Below are 22,285 nucleotides of genomic sequence, written 5' to 3'. Positions count from 1 at the left end.
ATATATATTCTTGGTTCTTTAAAAAAAAAAGAAAGTAGAGGAGTACTGTTGTCTGGGTATGTGCTCTGGTGGACATTGACTAATATCTACTCTGCCTTACTGGCCAGACTGGGTGGGCGGGTTCTGGGTGCTCCAAAGACACTTAATCATCATGACACTAGGAGGCTTTGCTCAGATGCGACTGGTTGGCCTGCAGCAGTAGGTGCAGCTTCTCAGGCTGTCCCGATCTGTGCTACCCTCGTTACTTCCACGACGACCATCCTCGTAGTGCGACACTTGGGGATGAAGAGCAGAGCAGCAGAGGAATTAAGAAAAACCCAAGGGTTAGTCATTACGAGTACAACATCAAAGTTAACATAATTTTTTCAGTATATTTAACATGAGAGTATCTGTTTGACTGTGACAGTGCTGCATAATTTAATATGTTGGCAAACCTGTCCAACTAATAAATAAGATTTATGAGTAGGAGGGAAGATATAAGATACGCAACAGAGCAGAATTAATGCAATAACAATTCAAGTCTAGCAACAGCACACAGGGAACAAGCCTTGTGCTTTCTGTAGCAGCAGGACCTTCATCTCACTCATTACCTTTAAAATTGTAATGCTTTACTTTATATCATACACAATCAGAAATTTTGAAAGTTGTAGTCAGGAGCTCATGGCAGGCTTAGATTGAAAGTGTCCCTATCCATTTGTAACAAAACTCTTATAATATGGCAATACTAAAACAAAGTATCACCTGCAACCATTTCTACATCTGTATGTTGCACATGACACACATGATGCTTTACAACTGCAGGTCTTGCAGAGATGTAAATCATTACTTTAGGAGTAACAAATGACAAGGGTTAGAATATGTAACACAGTAGCTTATCTTATAATAGAATACATTCATTCACAACATGGTTTAAGGGAAACTTAGACTCTGCAAATAGGAATAATGAAAGCAAAATACTAGTTTCCAAACAAATACATTACTTCTAAAGAGATACTGCGTGTTGTGAAAGAAAACACACAATCCCATCTGCACAAAAAAATTATATAACTGCTTTTGGTGCTTTTTGTCAACATTTGTCAACAGCCTGGGCTGAGTCACAACCAGATCGTCTCTCAAAAATACGGCAGACGGGGCGTCCTGGCAACTAAAGGATTTGTAAATGAAAAAAAAAAGTATATATATATATATATATATATATATATATATATATATATATATATATATATATATATATATATATATATATATCTTACATTGCTCATCATTATTCTGTCATGTAAACTACACAGTTGGTTAAAGAACTTTGTAAAATAAGCCTGAGATTTCTCTAAAGTTATTGTAGTATCTTAATGTAATATCTACCGTTTTCTGTAATCTTAAATATTTTTAAATTGTGATAACATACAATGACTCACTACTTCTACACACACCTGTCAAAATTCCAGATTTTTTGATCACAATGAATAACTTCCAGTCTTTTTTTACTTTCAGTGTCATCACATGTTTCCTGCCCAATTCAGCAGGTAAATAAACCAGATCAGAGGAAAATGCAAGGAGTAAAAAAAATTGTAATAACCTAATTGCATATCCTTAAACTAAAACTTAGTTTGATTTCAATCTTGTTGAGCTCTAAAGGAATGATGTGGTTATTTTGAAAATTAAATTTGGGTAAATATTTTTAAGTCAATGTGGGATGCCTAAAGACTCCAACCACATGAAATCAAAATGCTAAAATTAAATCAAAAGATATTTCAGCAAAGTATTAGTTTAAGGTTATTGCACGTTTGTTGTTAATTTTTCCAGCCTAACATTTTTATTCATTGTAAAACAATGAATAAAATTAATTTATTAATTTACACAATATAAATGTAACTTTGAAAATGGTCAAAAGAAAATATGGACATTATTTATCATATACTTAATTGAAATGTCAAAAAATGATTTCTACCTGAGGTGAGTACTCCACTGAGCAAAAGCAAAATTAAAGACTTCATCTAAAAAAGTCTTTGGAGGTACTTTCACAAAGCACCTATTTTGCAAGATTTGTCTATTAACCACATACAGCACTGGCCGGTTTGAAGTTGTATTTGCTCGTTGACTATGAGTTGCTGACTTACAGCTCTCCTCCTCCTCATTCCCCAGTTCATCCTCTTCTTCCTCCACCTCCTCCTCTGGGAGCAGATGTCCATGGCAGGGACTGGTGGGAGTAATCTGACTCGGTCCCTCGAGACTGGTGCCCAGCTGCAGCCTCCGCATGTGTCGCACCACCGCCGTGGCATTGAATGCTTGCTGCAGAAGCCAAAAATACAAGAAAAAAACCCCCAAATATATATATATATATATATATATATATATATATATATATATATATATATGTATGCTTCCTGTAGGTCAAAAAATTCCTCAATTTTTTTTCCTTGTATGTTTTCTTTTTTTTGACAGTAATTTGAAATGTGAGTTGTAGAAATAAATATTTCTAATTTAAAATGTTTTTTTTTTAACAGGTTGACTGAAACATCATGCCAAATATACTCCAGTAAGGAAAATGTAAGAAAATTGTAATTTTTTACTTATTAAAATAAAGTTGGCCAACCAATTAGCAATAAGTGTCTTTGGAGAATTGCATAAACAACTGAATAATAAATGTATACAAAAGTACATTCACAGAGTTGGAAAATTTATTTTTGACAGATGCTGTCATGCATATTTTGTAAATCAATTCAAATGACTAAATATCCTTATATTAACATTGTTCTTACGGTGGCTCTGTTTTACCAGTGATTATGTTTTTGCGTGTCTTTTCTAAGCTGTAAATGAAAAAATATTTTGCACATAAAAACTTTACCAGTAAATATGAAAAGATTCTTTAAACTGAACAGTGAAGTGAAAATTGCAAAAATCACAGATGGTGTAGGCCACTAAAGGTTACATTAAATTATTTATGACAAACTCCCACACAGTCATACTGATGTGTAGCAGAAAGTTGCCTCTCAACAAAAGATAAAAAAGAGGCATGTCAGTAAACTTCTGAATGTGTTACGGTTATAGCTGGGATGTTTAATCCTTTGTCACATGGAGAAAATTTGTTAACTTGAAAATCCTTTTTATTTTGTAATATTAATCTCATTATTTTTGCTGCTCAACAGTAAACTAAACACAAAAATAATTTCAGGAGACCAACAATATATTCTGATTTTGGTAGAAAAGTGATCTGTAGATCACTGAAGATCCGAAACATAAAGTAAGTCAGAAGCTGAGCCCAAACACACAGCAAAAAAAGGAACATTATGGGTCAGTTCATGAGCAGGTGAAGATGAATTATGGTCATGTTTGTTTTTAAGAAACATTAGGACCTCTGCTCTGTCCCAGCTTGTACTATTCAGTCCTTTTCTTAATTTCTTTCTCTGCAGAGACACCATATAAACCAGGGCATCAACATCTCCCCCAGGAAGCTTTAGTAAAACTGTATATTTCTGGGGAGAAGATGGTTATACAGCTGACCTAAAAATAGTAGGAACAGGGCTCACATACAAGAACACAGAGAGATATGTCTACTTGAAAATACTTTCAGGATACAAAGATATAACATTTTTATAGTGACAAGCCTTAGTCATAAGTTTATAGAAAAGGCACTGACTGACAGAAAAAATAAGCAGCCAGACTTGGTTGCTTTGTCATCAGTGAGTGTCTGCTTTTATGTTGAGTCAATATTCCAAAACCAAAATAATTAAACTCAACTATTCTGCAATGGCCCCAAAGTTCCTTCTCTAGCCTGGCAGTGCCAGAGCAATTGTCTGCATGAGTTAAATTGTTTTCATTAACTGCACCAGGGGAGGTGTAGATTTTATGCATGCCTGCTTTGGGTTCAAGAGAAAGAGAGATAGATAAAGATTGACAGAGAGAGAGAAAGATATGTTATTGCTGCTACTTTTCATTCTTGTTTGTGCTGGGATCTCTTAGACTTTTTATCATAGGGAGGTTGTTTTCAATAATAAAAACCTGAGGAGAGATTGAGGGACATTTTAGGTCTGTCAAGGTCTGAAAATTTGCCAGGTGGTGACTAATTTCTGTAAATCCAAAGGAGTGTGTGCAGTGTTTTACTTCAATCTAAAACACTAAATGTATAACGCCATAGTGACGCAATGATTGCCAGTTTTTAAAAAAAAAAAATATATATATATATATCTAAGTGAGACAAACAGGCAAAGAAGAAAACATGTAATCCAACTCCTGCTGGACCTAAATCTGCTCCTTTCACAGTTTGTTGACTGACCTTCCATTTACTTTTGGCAAAGTTCTTCTTGATTTGAGCACTGACAGATTCATGTATATTCTTGTCCAGAGCTGTGTCACCACATATCCTGAAAAAAATAAAATAAAAATAGAACAGGACACATTAAAGGGACTTTTGCAACATGGACGCTTGGAGTTTGCTCATCACAAGTGAATTTAACACAACAGACTATTGACACCTGTTTTAATAATCATTTAATTGTTTCACTTTTGGAGTTAAAAGGCTTCATAAATTTTTCTTGAGCTAATCTGAAGACCGCATGAAGTTTGCAGGACTGCAGAAAATCTGAAATGTCCGTCACACGCCTAATAGTCATCTAACCCCATTGTGTGATTTTTCTCACTTTGTAGCTGAGTTATTGTTTTCACTAACTTCACTAACTTCCTGAGTCCTGTTTCCAAAAGTGTTTGTAGAAGCAGTCAGAATACCTCAGAGATAGAGTTTATATACCTGTGGCCACTGAAGGGATCACCTAAATTCAATAATTTTCATAAGTGTTGTCGATCAGCATATACTGTATCTCTGGTTAATGTTACTTTTGCGGAAGACCAATCTAACTCTGAGAGGGGGAGAAGAATAGAGGTGAAACCATCTTTTATGACTGTTCTTACTCTTTTCATTGTCTCTCACCATTGATCTCTTTGTAAGTGTTGATTTGTAATCTGCATACTGAACATGGATCTTTCAGTGCTTTATTAAGGTAACTTTGAAATCAGTTTGGGATTTTCAGCATCACAGTGAGGGTTCATTTCTTACCTGGCTCTATCACCACAGTAACATATGAGACAAACTTAATCTGCCCTTTAACAGATTAGGTTTGCAGATTAGAGCTCAAGAGCATAAAATCACTTTTTCTCAACCAATGAATGCCAGGAAAAGAATAAATAAATAAAACCTGGTAGTCTGTGAACAGTGTCTTCTTTGTTCTCCTACACATTCTGTCTTTGAACATAATTTGATGAGTTACTTCTCATCAGAAGTAACTCTGATGAGTTATCTACCTAAAACAGAGATTGTTAATTCTAAAGTTTGCTCCAATTAGAGGTTAATGGGTTAAAACTAATATTAGGGTTGTTTCTTAACTAAAATACCTTAATCTTAAACAATGTTCATGTCGAAACAAGTTCAATCTAATTGCCATCCAGAGTAGAGTTTGGATGGCACAAAATGACCTCAGACATTTGCAATATCTCCACTATTGCTGGAATGAATCCTTTTCATTTTTGTGAGGGGGATTTAGAACAGTCAGGACTGTGGCACGTATATTAAACCAGCAGCTTTTACAACATCAATGTATCAAAACCAACTCATATCCAAAGTGAGTAACCCTTTTGTATCACAATTTGAGCAAAATGTTCTGTTTTGGAATTAGTAAGAGTAGATTTCTCAAAGAAAACCCTAATATATTTGAATAAACTTGTTCAGATTAGATTTTCAGCATTAGTCACTAAAGTGATCCTGAATTGAATCTAAAATGACCTCAAAAGGCCACAAATCCCACATTGTCGTCTAGGCTCATCTTAACCTTTTTCTTAATCTAATTTCCCCCAAAACAGAAAGCTTTAAATTTCATACTGAAATTAAAAATATAACTTAAAGCATATGCCATTGGCCTTCTTGCACAGAAAAGTTGCAGCATTATTTATAACAGATACCAAAAATTGTTTGAGTTTCCTACCAAGGATGTTGGAGAGCCTGCTCACAAGTATACCTCTTCATGGGGTCCTTTTCCATCATATGACAGATGAAGTCTTTGGCTGCCAACAAAATTTAGGTTCATGTTATTAAAAAGCACTTGTAATTGTTGTGTCCACTGTAAATATTCTGGAAGTACCTGAATCTGAGATGTCATCCCAGTATGGAGAGTCGAATTCATACTCTGCTTTCAGAATCTGCTCAAATAACTTGGCATCATTTTCGTCGTAAAACGGAGGATATCCACAGAGTCTGGGGGAACAAGGTTACAACCTGATCATTTTCTTTAAAAAACGTTCATTTGAAAAATAAACACAAAAGATCAACTCACAAAATGTAAGAAATAACTCCTATGGACCAACAATCCACAGCTTTACTGTATGGTTTCTGAGCGAGGACTTCGGGGGCTGTGAAGCAAACACAATACACAGAGTAAAAAATACACAAGATGTAAGTAATCCTGACCTTTCAGCAAAACTGTATGATCTAACAGGTCACTCTAAGCAAGAACAGAGCTCTTCTGAAGCACTTAAAACTGGCTCAGAAGTGGATAAAGAGCCTCTTACAGTCCATTGAGTAATGAGGAGATGTCAGCTGTAACAGCTCTCATAGAAATGAGAGGAGAAGGTGAAGAGAATCTGAATGACCAGAGAAAGAGCTCCTCACCCACATAACCAGGAGTACCACACGCCGTGGACATGACACTGCCCGCTCCCTCGATCTTCGACAGACCAAAGTCACTGATCATGATCTTGGAGTCCTCGTCCATACTGTAGTACAGTAAATTCTCTGGCTGCAAACAAAACAACGTAGGACCAGTATTATTGTTTGAAAATGGAAAGCAAAGGTAGTGCGTCTGTCTTTAATGAAAGAAGGTACCTTCAAATCTCTGTGGACGATTCCCATATCATGGAGATATTTTACAGCATCCAAGATCTGGTGGATGAGCTGGCTGGCATCCCTCTCCGTGTAGAACCCTTTCTCCACAATCCGGTCGAAAAGTTCCCCACCAGAAACTCTGTCAAAAAGAAAAATATGTAAAAAAATTAAATTAAATAAAAAACTTACTTTTCTAAAATAACTTTTTAAACTTTTCTTCAGTGAGAAGAATTCATTTCTGAATGTTGTTGGATTTGTTTTTTTTATTATTATTATTTTTCTGAGTAAACAAAAGTTACTTTTAAAATTTAAGTGTAAATACATTCATTTTGTTTCTAGAGAAAACGTTCCCTCTGCCTGTCCAAAACAATGAACTGTACACCAGCATATGAAGATATCTTGATGAATTGAATATTAATGGTATGTCCTAATTTTTTCACCTTAATTACATAAGCACTACATAGGGTTCATGAGTGGCATAAGTACGATAAGTTTAAATTTATCGTAGCTCTAAACATCAGCTGTAAAATAAAAAAAAAAAGGTTATCTTATTGAAAAGTTTTGTGAAATCTTTTTTTTTTTAGCTCATTGTTAGTATCTTGTTGAAATCTGCACACAATCCTGTCTTCATGGAGACCCCTGGTCAAATTCATGCCTTTCCAATCATATTAAGTTTACAAAATGAAGAGGCTTCATCTCTTAACCATTAAAAATGAAAGTTTATTGTATGTGGAGTTTTGCCATAACAGATTGTTTAGCATTTACAAATAAATCAGAACTCAGCTTGCAGAGAGAAAAAGGGAGCTTTTTGATACTGTGATTTTTCTCCTCTGGCCATCATACTAGTGACTACAGCCAAATTAACAGGGCAGATGTCTTCAGATTATGTAAGTGGAGGATTACTGAGCTGATGTTTTGCCTAAATGAAATCGGGGTTTTAAATCAGCTTGAAGAGCTTTGAGGGCGACTGCAATCTAAAATGTGGTTTTAATGAGGCTCTATTTAAATTGAATCCCAGACTTTATTTACAGTCTGACAACAGAGGTGGAAAAATATATGAATGTGAGCTAGTTTATTGGGAAGATGGTTGAATGCATTATTTGTGAACACAGATTGTAACAAAGACCAGAGTAGTTGTAGAAAAGCTGACACAGACAGTTTTTGGAAAATAAATTGACATAATCAATTTGCAAAGTGACATACTGTATGTATACTTTCTTCAGTACTCTGAAAAAGCATTTATCCATTTACAGATTGCTTCTGATTTAGCTGTTTACTGGTCTCATTTACATCATTCAGATCATCAAACAAAATGTTATATTTTATATACAGACATAGAATCAAATCAAAAAGGGTTCTCAAATGTGGATTTTATTAATTAAAAAAGATTCTGAACAGTCCTGATCTGAGAAAGTAATTACTTTTCTGGATAAATCCCAAACTTTGTCTTTTTTGAAAAGGTCCTTTTAGAAGAACATCTTGTAACCTCTAGTCCGCTTTGAAATTTTAAATAACTAAAGGAAATCCAAAATAGTTTAGTATATGACTACATTTTTTTTTTACACCTACCAAAAACTTTTGCACTGTGATACATTTCTGAGCATCTCCACTGTTTTGGCTGCATTGTGTTGCTATTTTTCACATGTGTGGGTGTCTATGATGGCTAAATGCCTGGATTTTGCTGTGTATGTTTCCCAAGCAGGACAAGACACAGCCTCTTAAATAATTCCAGTTCTCACAAGGCAAAAAGGGAAAAAATACAAAAATATATATCCTTATATGGGTATTTCTCAATCAAGTAGTAGGACAAAGTCTTATTTTAATTGCTTTTACAGTCATCCAGTCATTTGCAGAGAAATGATGGATAATCTTTGATTTAGAACACGGATAGATGGAAAAGAGGAAAAGGCTACTCACAGTTGCATGACAAGATATAGATGAGACATACTCTCAAAGATGTCCTCCAGTGAAACAATGTTTGGGTGCTTGATTCTAGAGGAGATATATGACAGAAATCTTACTGAAACAAGCCAGATCTCACCACAAGTTGGTCAACAGATGTATCTGTGATGAACAGATCACATGAAGAAAAGTCTGCTCTCTCATTTTTATAGAAAGCAAAACTGGAAAAGCAATTATGTTACACAGAAAATACATAAAAGTTAAAAATAAACCAGTTCACTGAAAAATGACAACAGTTAAGGAGGGTTGACATTCAGAACAACAGCTTGAAACACTAAAAGAAATGATGCAGAACTTAACAAAAAAAACTACAATAAATGCTAATCTCATCTCATTCATAGAAGGGATTGATCTGGACAAAGTGGCCATCAGAGTCGAGTTGAGAGCGTATGAGCTAACACCACTTCAACAAAAAGAGCCAAAAAACGTCTAACTATTAACAGACTGTTTCACATCTTTCACTGGTCTCCCTGTTACTTTATTGCTTTAAATATTTCCAAAACTCCACACTCCCATACACTTCTCTTCTTCTTCTATCAAAGCCTCCTGCACACACCTCCTCACCACTCTCCACACTCCCACCCTCTCCGTGCCTCTTTCTCTTTCTTCAGTACACTGCTGCGGGGAACTCCACACCATCTCCGCCTCTGTGTGCTGTTGCCCTAGAAACAGGGACACTAAAAATAGGCCTATCTTCTTTACTCCTGACATTTCCGGTGCACAATCCTACTGTTTCTACTGACACTATACATTCAGTCATCTTTTCTGTTGACCCCTATGCTGGATCTACACGTGCATGTGGTGTGAGACGCTGCGCTGACTAATTCCTGAGCCCACGGCGGATGCATGGCAGGTACCTCACCTGTGCAGAACAGCGATCTCGTTTTCAATGTTGTTCTCTTTTCCTTCCAGGGCTTTCTTAGGGATGCACTTGATGGCCACTAGCCTCTGAGTCCTCTTCTCCTCTGCGAGAACCACCTCGGAGAAAGCCCCCCTGCAACATATCATCACATATATATATTATAAATTTAACAGTGTGGGAAAAAAAATGTTTTTTCTAATTTTTTTTTGCTTGTAAAATCTGGTTTTCCCAACAACTTCATATCTTCCATTCTTTTTTGTAACCATTGTTTTGCGTGTACGCTAGTGTTTGCGTACAGATGAAAAATTCAAAGTGGTGACATTCCTAAGTGATTTGGAAGGGGCTGGAGCAAAGGCTCCAGAGTTGAAGCATATTTGTAGGAAGAAGAAAAAAACGCAGCTGCTGTTAAGAAATGAAACTATTTTTAAACCATTCAATAATAAATAGTGTAAATGTAGTGGAGTTGCATCTGAGGGAGACCAGACTGCATTATGGATTATGGTCTGGTAATGATGAGAGGGAGAATTGTGTGTATTTACACAGTCTACCCACCAAAGCGTGGGCGGAGGCTCAGAAGGAGGCCTAAATGCCTGAACATTGTAAGTAACCACGGGGATCCGATCCATGAGCGAAAAAGCGATGACAAGACGATCATAATAGATCACCACTCAAAAACCTGTTCTCCTGGGTTTTAAAGGGATGCATCTAAATAGAGATGGTTTTTTTTATATATTTTGTCAAATCAATCTGCAGCCTTCTCAACATCAGAAACCAACAAATTCCAATATTCATGTTCAGCTTCTTATTTGATTCCAGGCGTCTCTCTCTGATGTGGATTTCTGTTCCCATCTGGCTTCATAGAATGAATCCCCGCTTTGCTCCGTTACATCCTGCAATCATGAAAACAGTGCGGAAAAAGTCTAAAGCTGTCAAGAGAGGGGCCACTTTTCACACTCGTCTCCAGTTTCTTTTTTAAACCGTCCTAAAATAATCCCCTCAACAAAATCACATAAAGCTCCTGTTCTCATCGACCCATAAAAGCGTCTTAATGCGTTTATGTCTGCAGCATCTTTAGCCATGGATTCATCAGAGAGACCAGAACTCTAAACCTCAATTATCCGCCAGTTAAAAGTTTTTGTTTAGGAAGTTGAATGGGAAACCACAAGAAAAAATAGAAGAGGCTGAAACTTGATATTTCTATTCACTATAAGAAAAGACACAACCTTTTTTTTTTCTACTGTCTGATCTTAAACCACACTTTTCTTTTGTAGGTCGGATTACCAAAATTGTGTCTGTTGCTAAACGCCACAACAATGAGAGAGAAAATTTCTCAGTCACATTTTGTAAATTCTGAGGTTCACAGAAATTTATGCACATTTTCTTACATTGCTTTTTAATCTGCAAGGTTTCGGTTAAACATTTTGGCTCTCCTTTCGCTCAAAATAATTTACAGGAGTTTTGTCCCATTCCTCTAGAAAGAACTGGTGTATGCTGCTTTGCTATACTAATCGTTTTAGCTCTGGTCACAATGTTTGTTTTGTTTAATGAATGACCAAGTAATCTTAATCTGCGAAAAAGCTTTAAATTAATTTGTGGTGAAACTTTTAAATTGTACCAATTGTACCAATTATTTTAGGATCTTATTTTTTACAATCCTAAAATATAAAAAATTTGGAAGTTAATGCATATAATGTATATTCATATTGCACCTTATTATATTCATATACTGACTTCAGATATAGATTACATTTGCTTCTTTTTGTTGTTCTATCCATCCATCCATTTCTTCTCCCTTATCTATCTAATGAAGGGTAGATTTCTGAGGAAAATGCCATGTCAAAGCTGTTCTATGACATTTATATTCATGGTCACAGAAACTGCCAAGCTGACAGATGAATTAGCTATGAGTCTCTGAGACCAGTGAGTCATGCAAAACTTTTATTTATAATTTTTTTTAACATGGAGTTAAAGTAAGGGCAAGAATTGGTTACTGGCATTAAATTTGTTTTTGCTGTACCAGGGTTTGACTGCATTATTTAAATATTTAAATCCATGAGGCCTGACTGTAGCACAAACCACCCATTTATCTATTTTTATGACTGTCAGGCATTACTGTACAAAGTGCACATTAACTCTTCACAAAATCTCATTAGTAGAGAGCAGTTGCGACAGTAGCTTCCTCTCCTCCTTTGCATTTCTCTCACAAATCCACTGAGAGCCCACACTTACTACGTCTCCAAGGAGAAACGAGCAAGTGGATGGTTAATTACACAGTGTCTAATGGCAACAGAAGATACGTCTGTATGTGTGTATACTTCCTGATTTAGTGTCAGGCTTTTTGACTCTCACAAGGATTTCAGAGAATGATACTGCTTATAAAACTAGTTTGGTTTATTTAGAAGAACAAACACAGTTACTCTAAATATTATACATCCTGTATTCATGGTTGATTTAGTTTATGACCACATTTGTGCTACATTATGCAATCTACCTGGAAACAGTAGCAATTTTGTGCTAAGAGCAACATTTTAGTTTGTGTAGTCATTTTAAAAAATATAACACAGCAATAAATACTCAGCTTAGTTTATTTGAAAAAAAATCACATTTAATTGTTTTTAATCTCTGGAAATTAAATTAAACACAATAATTACAAATAAATACCAAAAAGTAATAATTTTTCTAATTAATCAAAAATGGATTAACAAAATAGTTCTGAGGAAAAGTTAGGACACTCACACCCTGACAAGAAAAGAAAAAAAACAAATGTCAGGAAATTCCATCTAATCATGTTTACAGTGAGATAAACATGTTCTTTTCTTAAAGTGCACACACACCATTTCAGTCAAATTTCTTCTGTCCTTTTCTGATTGTACAGGAATTAATATTTATATCCACTTCAGCAACAACTGACTGTAGGTCCTGTGATGACATTTTTGAGTTTTGGAAACTTTTTGAAGCATCTCGTGGAAAGTCTTCAGGCAATATTGACTGTATTAATTAACTATAACTAATATAACTAATTATAGACAATAAGATATAGCTAATTACAGATAGATAATAAAATATAAGTAGTTATAGACAGACAGACAGATACCACCAGTCCCACAGCCATCGGCACATTATGAACACATGCAGCACAGCATGGGTCCCTGTCTGACACACTCTCACGCTCACCCCCACCCACAAACAGGCACACACATACAAGTTGGTGAAGACATTGTAATCCCAGCTGCCTATATGGGCAAATATTGATTCACACATTCTCAATTTGCTATGAGTGTCTCAGTGTTCGAGGTATGAGCTGTGTCTTCAAGACTTCCCAAAGGGGTGGTTTAATTATATTAAATAAACACAAACATAAACAATGTTGATTACTGTATCAATTATTATGCTTTTAATTCTGGCTCCATCACCCATCTTAAAATATCAAAATGATCAGCAGGGACAAAGTTATTTGTTTTCAATCCAATAGCACAAGGAAGATTGCAGCCAAATCACTCCAAATGAGTCCAAACACAATTTGCCTACATCAAAAGCACTGACTGTGAGTAAAAGATGAACACAACCACTAATTTCACCTTTTGGTTTGTGAAATTCAGCTTAAAGCATGCATATTAAAAACTTCAACCAACATATTCACAAGGGTGAATATGTTTGTTTTTCTTCTGTGTTTGGTGCAAAATTGTTCCTCAAAGGGACACAAAATCTGTTTTCTTCCTGAACTATCTATCTGCTGGATAAGATAAATATGGCACCTTCAGGTCTCTGGAAAACTAGTTTGGTTTATTTATTAGCACAAGCACAGCTAGTCTAAATATTATTAAATGTATGTCATATGTTCAAGGTAAATTGAGTTCATCACTACATTTCTATTGTGTTGTGTAATCCACGTGGAAACAGTAGCAATATTGTACTAAGAGCAACATTTCAATTTGTGTAGTCATTTAAAAAAAAGAGTAAACCAGTAAATGGTTTGTACTTGTGTAGTGCTAAACATTCAGTTATTCCTGCACACATTCACACACTGGTGGTGGCAAACTGGTGGAGAGTAGCCACAGCTGTACTACCAGGCAAGGCGGATGATGTGACTTGCACAAGGACACAACAGAGACGGACAGAGCGGGAATCTAACCAGCAACCCACAGATTGCTAAACTCCTACCATCGACGCCATGCATGTAAAGTGCCTCGATTTTTTTTTCTTATACTTGATTCGCCTGCCTTTAAATGTGTCCGCAGGTTTCCTTCCATTTAACTCAAACATTGTTAATTAATCTGTTGAATACTTATACAGTCATGACACAAGCATCTGTGCTTCCACTGTTTAAAGGGCTTGTTCTCTTAGTGTATGTAAATTTCTGACTCGGAGGGAAGTAGTAAATTGATTTCCCTCATTATTCTCCTGTTTAGCAATAAGAGGTTATTTTGTTAATCCTAAAACAGGAAAGGTTTAGTTTGTGCTGCTTTATGCAGGATCTAGGTTCAATTGTAATTTAGTCTATGTAAGTCATACATGTTGTTTGTTTATGATGTAGCTGTAATTTTTAAATTAACTATAAAAAAAGTTACAATAAATTTTCCATTTCACCATTTTACTTCACCATAAGTAATGATATGTTTGAATCTGTGTCGTTTGCTAAATGAAAATTGGAATTAATTGTAAAACATGCTAGAGACCAGCTCATGTCTAGATTAAAGCCAAGAATTGACAGAAGTTGTGCTTTCTTTTTAGCATTACTGAAACAAACAAACAAACAAACAAAACAGAAATAAAAAACGCAGACATCTTCTAATTGACATCAAGATCTGTACAACATAAACTCTGTCATCTATGCCTGATGCTGAGTGTCTGCTATGGGTTTTGAGTCAAATTAAGTGGATGAAAAATAACAAGGGCAGGAGATAAAGTTTGAAAAATAAGTTGAACCAATATAATCTGAAAAAGTGCATATGTAACTTGGCAAGGCTCTAACACATTGCTCAATAAGGAACTGACGAGCATAATTGATCTTGCGTTCGTTAAGTTTCCAGTCAATACTGACACCTGCTAAATCTTCCATGCATTGTCTGAACTGGACAGGTTGCCAGTCCATCAAAGCGGCTGCAAAATTATACATAATTCAAATATCTCCAACTTTTATAAAGGATGTCTTCACAAAATTCCCCCATCATATAACAACCGTGCAACTTGTCCTCTGGCTCCTCTTAAATCATGAGTTGGTGAAGCCTCTTACCTCCACAGACAATCTGACAAGCACAAGTGCTTTGTAGCAGTGTTAAGAGGTACATAGGCACAAAGTTTAAGCTCTTACTGGATATCCACCTGAAGAGTACAGGTAACTCTTAAAACCGACCCATTCTGTAATTTACAACCCTGTACTTGTTTTTAAGAAAAGATGATGAAATGAAACCCTGTGTTTGAAAACATGGTCCCTGCATTTAAACCATATATAAACTCCCAAAATATTTTCATCCATCAATAAACATCTGAAATTACACCTAAAAGGAAAAGTTAGAATATAATCTCTATACATCTCTATCTACACATCTGCCTATATTACTATTCTTCAGTAAAATTAATACTGGTTTAAATGTAATAATCTAACCAGGGTCAGAGTAAGACCAGTGGAAAGTAAAGTTCAGCAGTACTCAAAGAATATCTTGCATCTTTGGGTAGTTTTTAGTGTTTTTGTATAAATGAAAACACTTTTAGAATGCATGGTGTTTTTTAATGAAAATATGCTGTAACAGCAACATTTTACAAAGGATAAGTAAACCCTTTGTGAATATTTATGCAAGACTGAGCGTCTCTGCCTCAAATTTAGATTCATTGAATTGGGGATTCATTTATTTAAGTTTGAATACATTTTACTGTTCACAGAAAAATTGTTCATTAGAAGAATAAACACAATTGGAAAAAATGTCTCTACTCACAGTCTAACATAACAGATGAAAATGGGAAATTTCTCTCCCATCTGCTAACCCTCCTAGGAGGACAGTTTGTCCTAAAGTGGATTCCAAACAGAAGTAGAACTGTGGGGATTAGCCGGATCTGAAAATAATATTTCAACATAAATCAATTAACTTCACACACTAAATTCCTGGATAAAGCTCCTTAGTAATCATTTCTCTGAGCATAAGGAGCTTTTCATCTATGTGTTTAATTCTGCTCTCAGTCAGGTCCTACAGCGACAGGAGGGAAAAATATTACTGCAGCTTGTTTTCCCTCTTTCTTTCCTATTAAAATAAGGAAACAAGGTATCCCAGCCAAACACATTGTTATATAACTTTGTAGGTCCTCATTTAAATTACAGACATTTAAATGAGTTTTTGTCAAATATTTGCTGAAGAAATCAACAGAAATTCTCAACTTTAGAGTTTGTTAAAGTTAAACTGTGAATATCCATATCTGGCACGTGGATGACTTACGTATTATCTGCTGTGCTCTTTCAACATTGGGAAAAACAGTTTAATTTGAATCACTGCTGTTTCACTTTCCTGGAGCTGAAACAGTGTTTTGCGGGAATTAATGTCCAATGCTGTCCAGCCTCTCCGGGGGAAGCAGGTGTGATTCCAAAATGAGAGAAAACGGTCTCACCACATATGGCAGCATCATGTCATGACAGGTGGGCATGTGCTGGGGTCACCTGTACACAGACTGAGAGTGGGGAGTTGTTCCCTGACCATCTGGGCTCAGTCCTGTCCCTTTTGGACAGTGAAAACCCGAGCCCAGCTCTTAACTTTACTTACTTTATGCCACTGATTTGTGATTAATATAGCAATTCTTTTAAAAAATGGGATGAATAAATCAAGGCATAATTTGAATTTCAAAATTCAGTAGCAATAAAATAATCTAACCAGGGTCAGAGTAAGAGCAGTGGAAAGTAAAGTTCAGCAGTAGATTATGTATCTGAAATATTTGTCAGGGTTAATGGCAGCAGTTTCATTAATGTCATCCATTGGTCATGATTACCCTAAAGAGTTTTTGCGTCGATCCATCATATTCAGTCAGCTCTTTAGAGTAAGATGGAACACAGATGCATCCGATTCCCCCTGACACTTGGAAAAAGCAAAGAAGGCGTTAAACAGATTTACAAACTCTATTCTGCTTTGTGTTCTAAAATCTAAAGTATATATTGTTTTAGACTTCATAAACTGATATGCCACTGCAAACAAAGCCCAGTTTTAACAATGAAAAGTGATTTCCTTTAGTGTCTCTCTGAGCTATGGGCGCAAATCAGACTATAATAAAAGTAAAACTCGACTTATCTTCCCAGGAAACTCAAAGTGTCTGTTGTAAAGTACAATTCTTTAACTCCATAGCTGAAAGGCTTACAACTGTTTTTAAAAAGTAAGTGCTGTTTTTGCAACAGTATGGCTAGAACACCAACAACCAGCAAAAGTGTGGAAGAAGCTGCTTGGATCAGATTAAATCAAATGTGAACAAAAAACAAATCCATGTGTGGCAGAAAACTAGTCCTGCACATCATTCTGGACTTGACAGGAACACAAAGTGGCTCCTATGTAGTGGCAGCATCATGCTGTGGGAATGCTTTTCTTCAGCAGGTACAGGGAAGCTGATTAGAGCTGAAGGAGCTAAATACAGGAGAATACTGGAAGAAAGAATGTCGAAAGCTGGAAAAAAAAAAATTCAGACAAGGGCAGAAATTTACCTTCCAACAGGACAATAATCATAAACACACAACCAGAGCAACATGAACTGGTTTTGATCAGAGGATGGTAGAACAGCCTAGTCTGAAAAGTCTGGAAGCTTAAAATTTGTGGCAAGACATGAAAATAGATTTTCACAGACACTCTCCATCCAAATTGGCTGAGCGTGAGCTATTTGGCAAAGAAAAATGGACCAAACAAAATCTGCTTGTAAATGTGCAAAATGAGTAGAAATATACACAAAAGAACATTGTGGCAGAAATTATTCTCTGAATACAAATTCTTGCCAAACTCTTCAGACTTAATTGGAAAACAAAAAAAATCCCCCTTTGAGAACCAAATGTTCTTTCCCCTTCACTTCACTTGAGATTTATGTGTAACAACTCACTGGAGTCAGGTGGCTTTCAATGCCTGTAAACCTGAGGACTAAATTTCTAAAAGCATAAACTCTGGCCGATTCACAGCTGCAATGAAGCCTAAAACCAAAACTTTCACTGCACAACATTCTGAGTTTATGGCACTTTCTTTTTTATACACTAACCAAACTATAAAAGTTAACTGTACTTCAGGGAAGGAAAACAGTTGGTGGGAGTGGAAGGAGTGATGTGTGGGTTTATATGGGAAACAGCAAAGTCAGCTTTAAGCAGTGGCCAAGAACAAGAGATGTTTGACCCAAAATCTCCAGTGTCCCACACAAACAGCAAGGATTGATGGGATGAATACCTTCTCTTTGTTCCTTCATCTGCAAGCCTGTGTGCATGTTGAATATGCACTTATTTTGGTATCCAGTTATGAAGATTGTTTAGGATTAGTTTTGGAAATGCTTTGAGCAAATCTCCTTCTGCAGAGGCCTCTGTAGAGACAGTGCACTGGACATAAATAACTCTTTCTCTCTGGACAGCAGATACACTGATCCAAAGTCTGTGCATCTGTAAATTTGCACTTGTTTTAATTGATGGACAAATGTATGTACACTCAGCTCACTATATATATTATTACACCTTTAAACTACTGAGATCAAAAGATGCTCATTTGGCAGGTTGTGTTAAAAAAAACAGAATTGAATTGCTACATTACTTACGTTCCCAGCACTTCTTTGAAGTCATAATGTTCTTTGATGTCTGATGTCTTCTTCTTCCATCCGTTTCCATCCTCTCCAAGAGGCATCCTACAACGCTGATTGGATTCGCCACACTAAAGCTTAAGGTCAGAAAGAACATATTGCGTACAGTCAAGTTTTAAGCAGCCACACTAGGAGCAGATCACGATTACAGTAAGAGGCACATGCTAAATGTTACCAATAAAGGAACAGGAACTGAATGAGGATTTGTCAAACAGTTTTTAAATGCTTAAAGGTAAAAGTCTTAACATTTAAGTGAGACACACGCATCTTCTGTTTTGGAAAATGTTCCTCTGGAGCTGGTTTGCCTCACATGGATAGAAAAATTTCATTTTTTGCTTACTTTATTGGAAGTATTTTTACCCCTCAAAAGTAGAAAACCTCACTAATTTTCCTCTTTGCAACTAGAATGCACACAAATCAAGTGAGACATCATGTTTTAATCTGAACTCTAACATCCAAGACAACATGTATTCTATTCTATTTCAATGTGAGCTCATAGAAGGATGCTTAATTCAGTATTTTGTCCAGTGACGGTGGAGCAGAAATGAGGACAGATTTTGTTTGAGAGGCAGCAGCTTCAAGACGTCATGGTGACTAACAAGGCGGATGTCGTGACCAAAGCGGGAGATAGACAGTGAAGTAATACACAGAGCAAAATGCAAAAGATTTAGTTGTGTTTATGTTTTTTATCTTCTTTAATAACTATCATTTTCTCATGTAGTATTGGTAGTGTTGTGCTCAGGCTCCTTCAAATGCCTGCATTGGGGAGTGTTAAAACTTTTGTGAACTTTAACTTTAAAGAGGTTGTTTTGTCAATAAGTGAAGGGCTGCGGCAAAGATTTGTAGGTTAACCTCTTGCTATTTGATGGAAGAACAAGAATAGTTGGATACTGCATAACAGTTAGACTATAAATATGATAAAATACAAAATGGAAAAAGGGGACACCATATGAACATTACTTTTTCACCTGTTTAGCAAAGCAACTTTCAAATCTTCCTAGTCTCTGACCTGACTCTTGTCTATGTTTTAAGTTTAATATCTACATCTATATCTACTGCATAGATCTCTTCATATTTCTAAATCCACAATATTCACTACTTGTGATTTCTGAATGAATGCTACCAGAGTTAGCCCCTCCTTGCATACTCTATATACAGAAATATGTTAATCTTAATATAAGTTTGGCTTGAAAAAAGCATTGCATTGCCACTAGCACTAGATTTTGTATTTTATTTTTTTACATAAGTCTTTTTCAATTGGACATTTAAGACAACTCATCTAATATCTCATGCAGATTACACAAGTGAGCTGTGGTTCACTAAAACGTTAATCATTGTGTGGTTTAGTGAGACAGCAAACAGACTATCTAGCAAACCAAAAACAGAAGGGAAAGAGATTTCCTATTCTGCCCATAATGGGCAGCTCCTCATGTTAGTGTCCCAAAGAAGGGCTCTATAACAGCATAGTGTGGTACAGTTGGTTTTGTCTGATTTTAAAAAGTGCAGTGTGAAACTGTACCAAACCAAATAAAGGTGTGACATGTTTTGGCATATGACAACTAATTGAAATGAGTTCCCTGGACTATTCCAGTGTGAAAACGTCCAAAGAGTTTTGGAATTTTTGATTTTTTTGGCTCTAGCTGCCTTTATTTGACAGAGTGGACAGGAAAGTGGGTTGTGAGAGCGAGGGAAGACATGCAACAAAGGTCAAATGGCCGGGACTTGCACCTGTGATGGTCACATAGAGGGCTGAAGCCTCCATACATGGGTCATATGCTTTACCCCTGCACTACTGCCATGCCCAAAATGTTCCAAGAGTTTAATAAACCTCAATCTGCATACTAAAGACTCTACCATTGGTTAGAGTCTGACCAATGGTATTGATTTTGAACTACGGGTATGAAATGCAGTCCAATTTTCTTACAAAAAAAAAGAAGTTACAAATCAGACTCCAACTTGTGTTGTTAGTGTAGTTCCTCAGGAGTGTCATACAGATATGTTTTCTAATGGTGCCTACACTGTGCATGACACAAGAAGATAATTTCTTTAATAAAAGGACAGAGAAATAAAGCAATAGAAAACATGGCACAACTGACATACATTTTTAAAGACTTTGTGCTGCTTTTTGACAGAATGGTGCACAAGGTAGTGAGCCATATGGCATAGGTTCATATAAACATCAGATTTCTATATTATTGTCGACTACAGCTATAAGCTGCTCGGCTACCGTTCCATAGGATAAATCTTCATTCCTTATATTGTAATGTCATTTCAGTTTTAGGAAGACGTTAAAAGTTTTTTTTAATACGTTTTCTGAAACAGAAACATATGAACATATGTCCTTATATCAACTGCAAAGAGAAAAAATGTAAAAGAATTAAGTAAATGTATCCTTAAAATTATGTATGTTCTTAGGGATCTTAAACTTGCAAAACTGAATCCTTTGTATACCAAACAAATCAAGCAGGTAGAAAGAGTCTTTAGGATACCTAAACTATTTATCATTTAGATTGATTATCATTATCAAATGCTTTCTTTGCAGAATTTTGGATAAAACGATACATATTAGGCCTGTGATCCTTTCTTTGTTAATTGTTTGGTATTCATTATTTGCCTAAATTAAAGGAAAAATCTAAAGGTTAACATTTTGGGATAATGAAGACATGCCAAAAAACAAAGCGCTCAATTCTCAATTAGTAACGCCTCAAAGTGGCACAACTGCAGATATTTCTGCTGACATTCCGCTTTCATCAATAAATAGCAACTAATAATAGCGTTTAAAGCATGGCCAATAGAGGAGCAGGCTGCACGAAAGGGACCGTATACCGTCGCAAAAACAAACGCATGGTCAGTAGAGGCGGACACAAACTGGAGGACCTGTGCTATATTTAACATCTAAAGCTTCAAACAGTTCCCCTTGCCCGAGGGGGGGAAATAATCAAAATATGATGAAAAATCATACAGATATATGCATTCTAGGAGCTCTTGTCAAGTGGAAACTGAATTCTTCTGAGTAACATTTACCAACCTGTTCTGCATTAAGCCTGCAGGGCGTGAATGACATGTAAGTGAGGGAGTTTGCATGCAATGAAACCGTTCGCAGGTGCCATGACCAATACTCAAGTCTACCTATTTTTTAGGATGGTAATCATGAAATAACCCCCTTTTAAATAGAAAGAACAGGCGGTGTGGGTGTGCAACCTGCATACTGCAGCGTTCAAGGGTATGGCAGTCAAATGTAAGCAACATCTTTAGGTTAAATCAGGAGGCTGCGGACATGGAAGCGCACCAAATGCGCTTTGTTTTACGCAAAAAGGAAAGTACATTAAAAACCGGATAGTGCATTTGAATAAATCTACAGCTGGAAAGGAACGTACCTAAATGGCGAGCTGTAGCTGTGCGGTGTCCTGCTTTCCTCTGGGAGAGATGTGGTTGCTGAGCTTGTGCGCAGCGCTAGATGCGCTCAGACTTCTTTTGACGTCAAGAAATCCAGACGTCTACGGACGTAGTGTACCATAAAATCACTAAGTGTTCTCTCAACAACACGGATCTGCAAAATTTAGTTTCTGGTCGTCGAGCCACCTTCTCTTAATATGGGAGGTGCTTTCTTTTTTTCTTAGACATCTGCTTGTGCAGAGTGTGTAGGTTCTGCACAGTTTTTAGGTGGATTTCAAAACAGGCACAGCGTGTCACTGTGAATAATGCATCAAACAGCAGCAGCAAAAGCAGCAGAAGCCACTGAGCAGAGAATTTTATTTTTTTTTTTGTCAGAAGAACATATTCCAGAATAGCCTAAATGT

General features: G+C 36.2%; 1 protein-coding gene across 2 annotated transcripts; it reads right to left on the bottom strand.

Moving 5' to 3' along the window:
* camk1a (calcium/calmodulin-dependent protein kinase Ia) lies at positions 1-22,218 on the bottom strand. Of its 2 annotated transcripts, XM_028001774.1 has the most exons (12): positions 21,863-22,218; positions 18,444-18,562; positions 9,693-9,824; positions 8,786-8,860; positions 6,869-7,007; positions 6,656-6,782; positions 6,321-6,396; positions 6,129-6,241; positions 5,973-6,051; positions 4,274-4,361; positions 2,118-2,289; positions 1-275 (listed from the first exon to the last, which is right to left on the bottom strand). In XM_028001774.1, exons 2-12 carry the CDS (start codon positions 18,527-18,529, stop codon positions 172-174), a joined length of 1,191 nt encoding a protein of 396 aa, XP_027857575.1. In that variant the 5' UTR covers positions 18,530-18,562; positions 21,863-22,218; the 3' UTR covers positions 1-171. The 2 variants fall into 2 exon arrangements, with proteins under 2 accessions (XP_027857575.1, XP_027857576.1); XM_028001775.1 differs by lacking the exons at positions 18,444-18,562; positions 21,863-22,218 and adding an exon at positions 15,626-16,427.
* Positions 22,219-22,285: the final 67 nt, after the last annotated feature.

The sequence above is a fragment of the Xiphophorus couchianus genome, chromosome 20 (assembly GCF_001444195.1).
Source record: "Xiphophorus couchianus chromosome 20, X_couchianus-1.0, whole genome shotgun sequence".
Lineage (NCBI taxonomy): Eukaryota > Metazoa > Chordata > Actinopteri > Cyprinodontiformes > Poeciliidae > Xiphophorus > Xiphophorus couchianus.
Note: the sequence above shows the minus strand (reverse complement) of the source record. Positions and strands in the feature narration are given on the sequence as shown.

Excerpts from the sequence above, each read along its gene's own strand:
- camk1a (XM_028001774.1), bottom strand. The coding sequence starts at position 18,529 with ATGCCTCTTGGAGAGGATGGAAACGGATGGAAGAAGAAGACATCAGAC. Across the intron at positions 7,008-8,785 it reads CTATATCTTGTCATGCAACT|AGTTTCTGGTGGGGAACTTT; the intron begins GTGAGTAGCCTT and ends TCTTTTTGACAG. Across the intron at positions 6,242-6,320 it reads GGAGTTATTTCTTACATTTT|ACTCTGTGGATATCCTCCGT; the intron begins GTGAGTTGATCT and ends TTGTTCCCCCAG.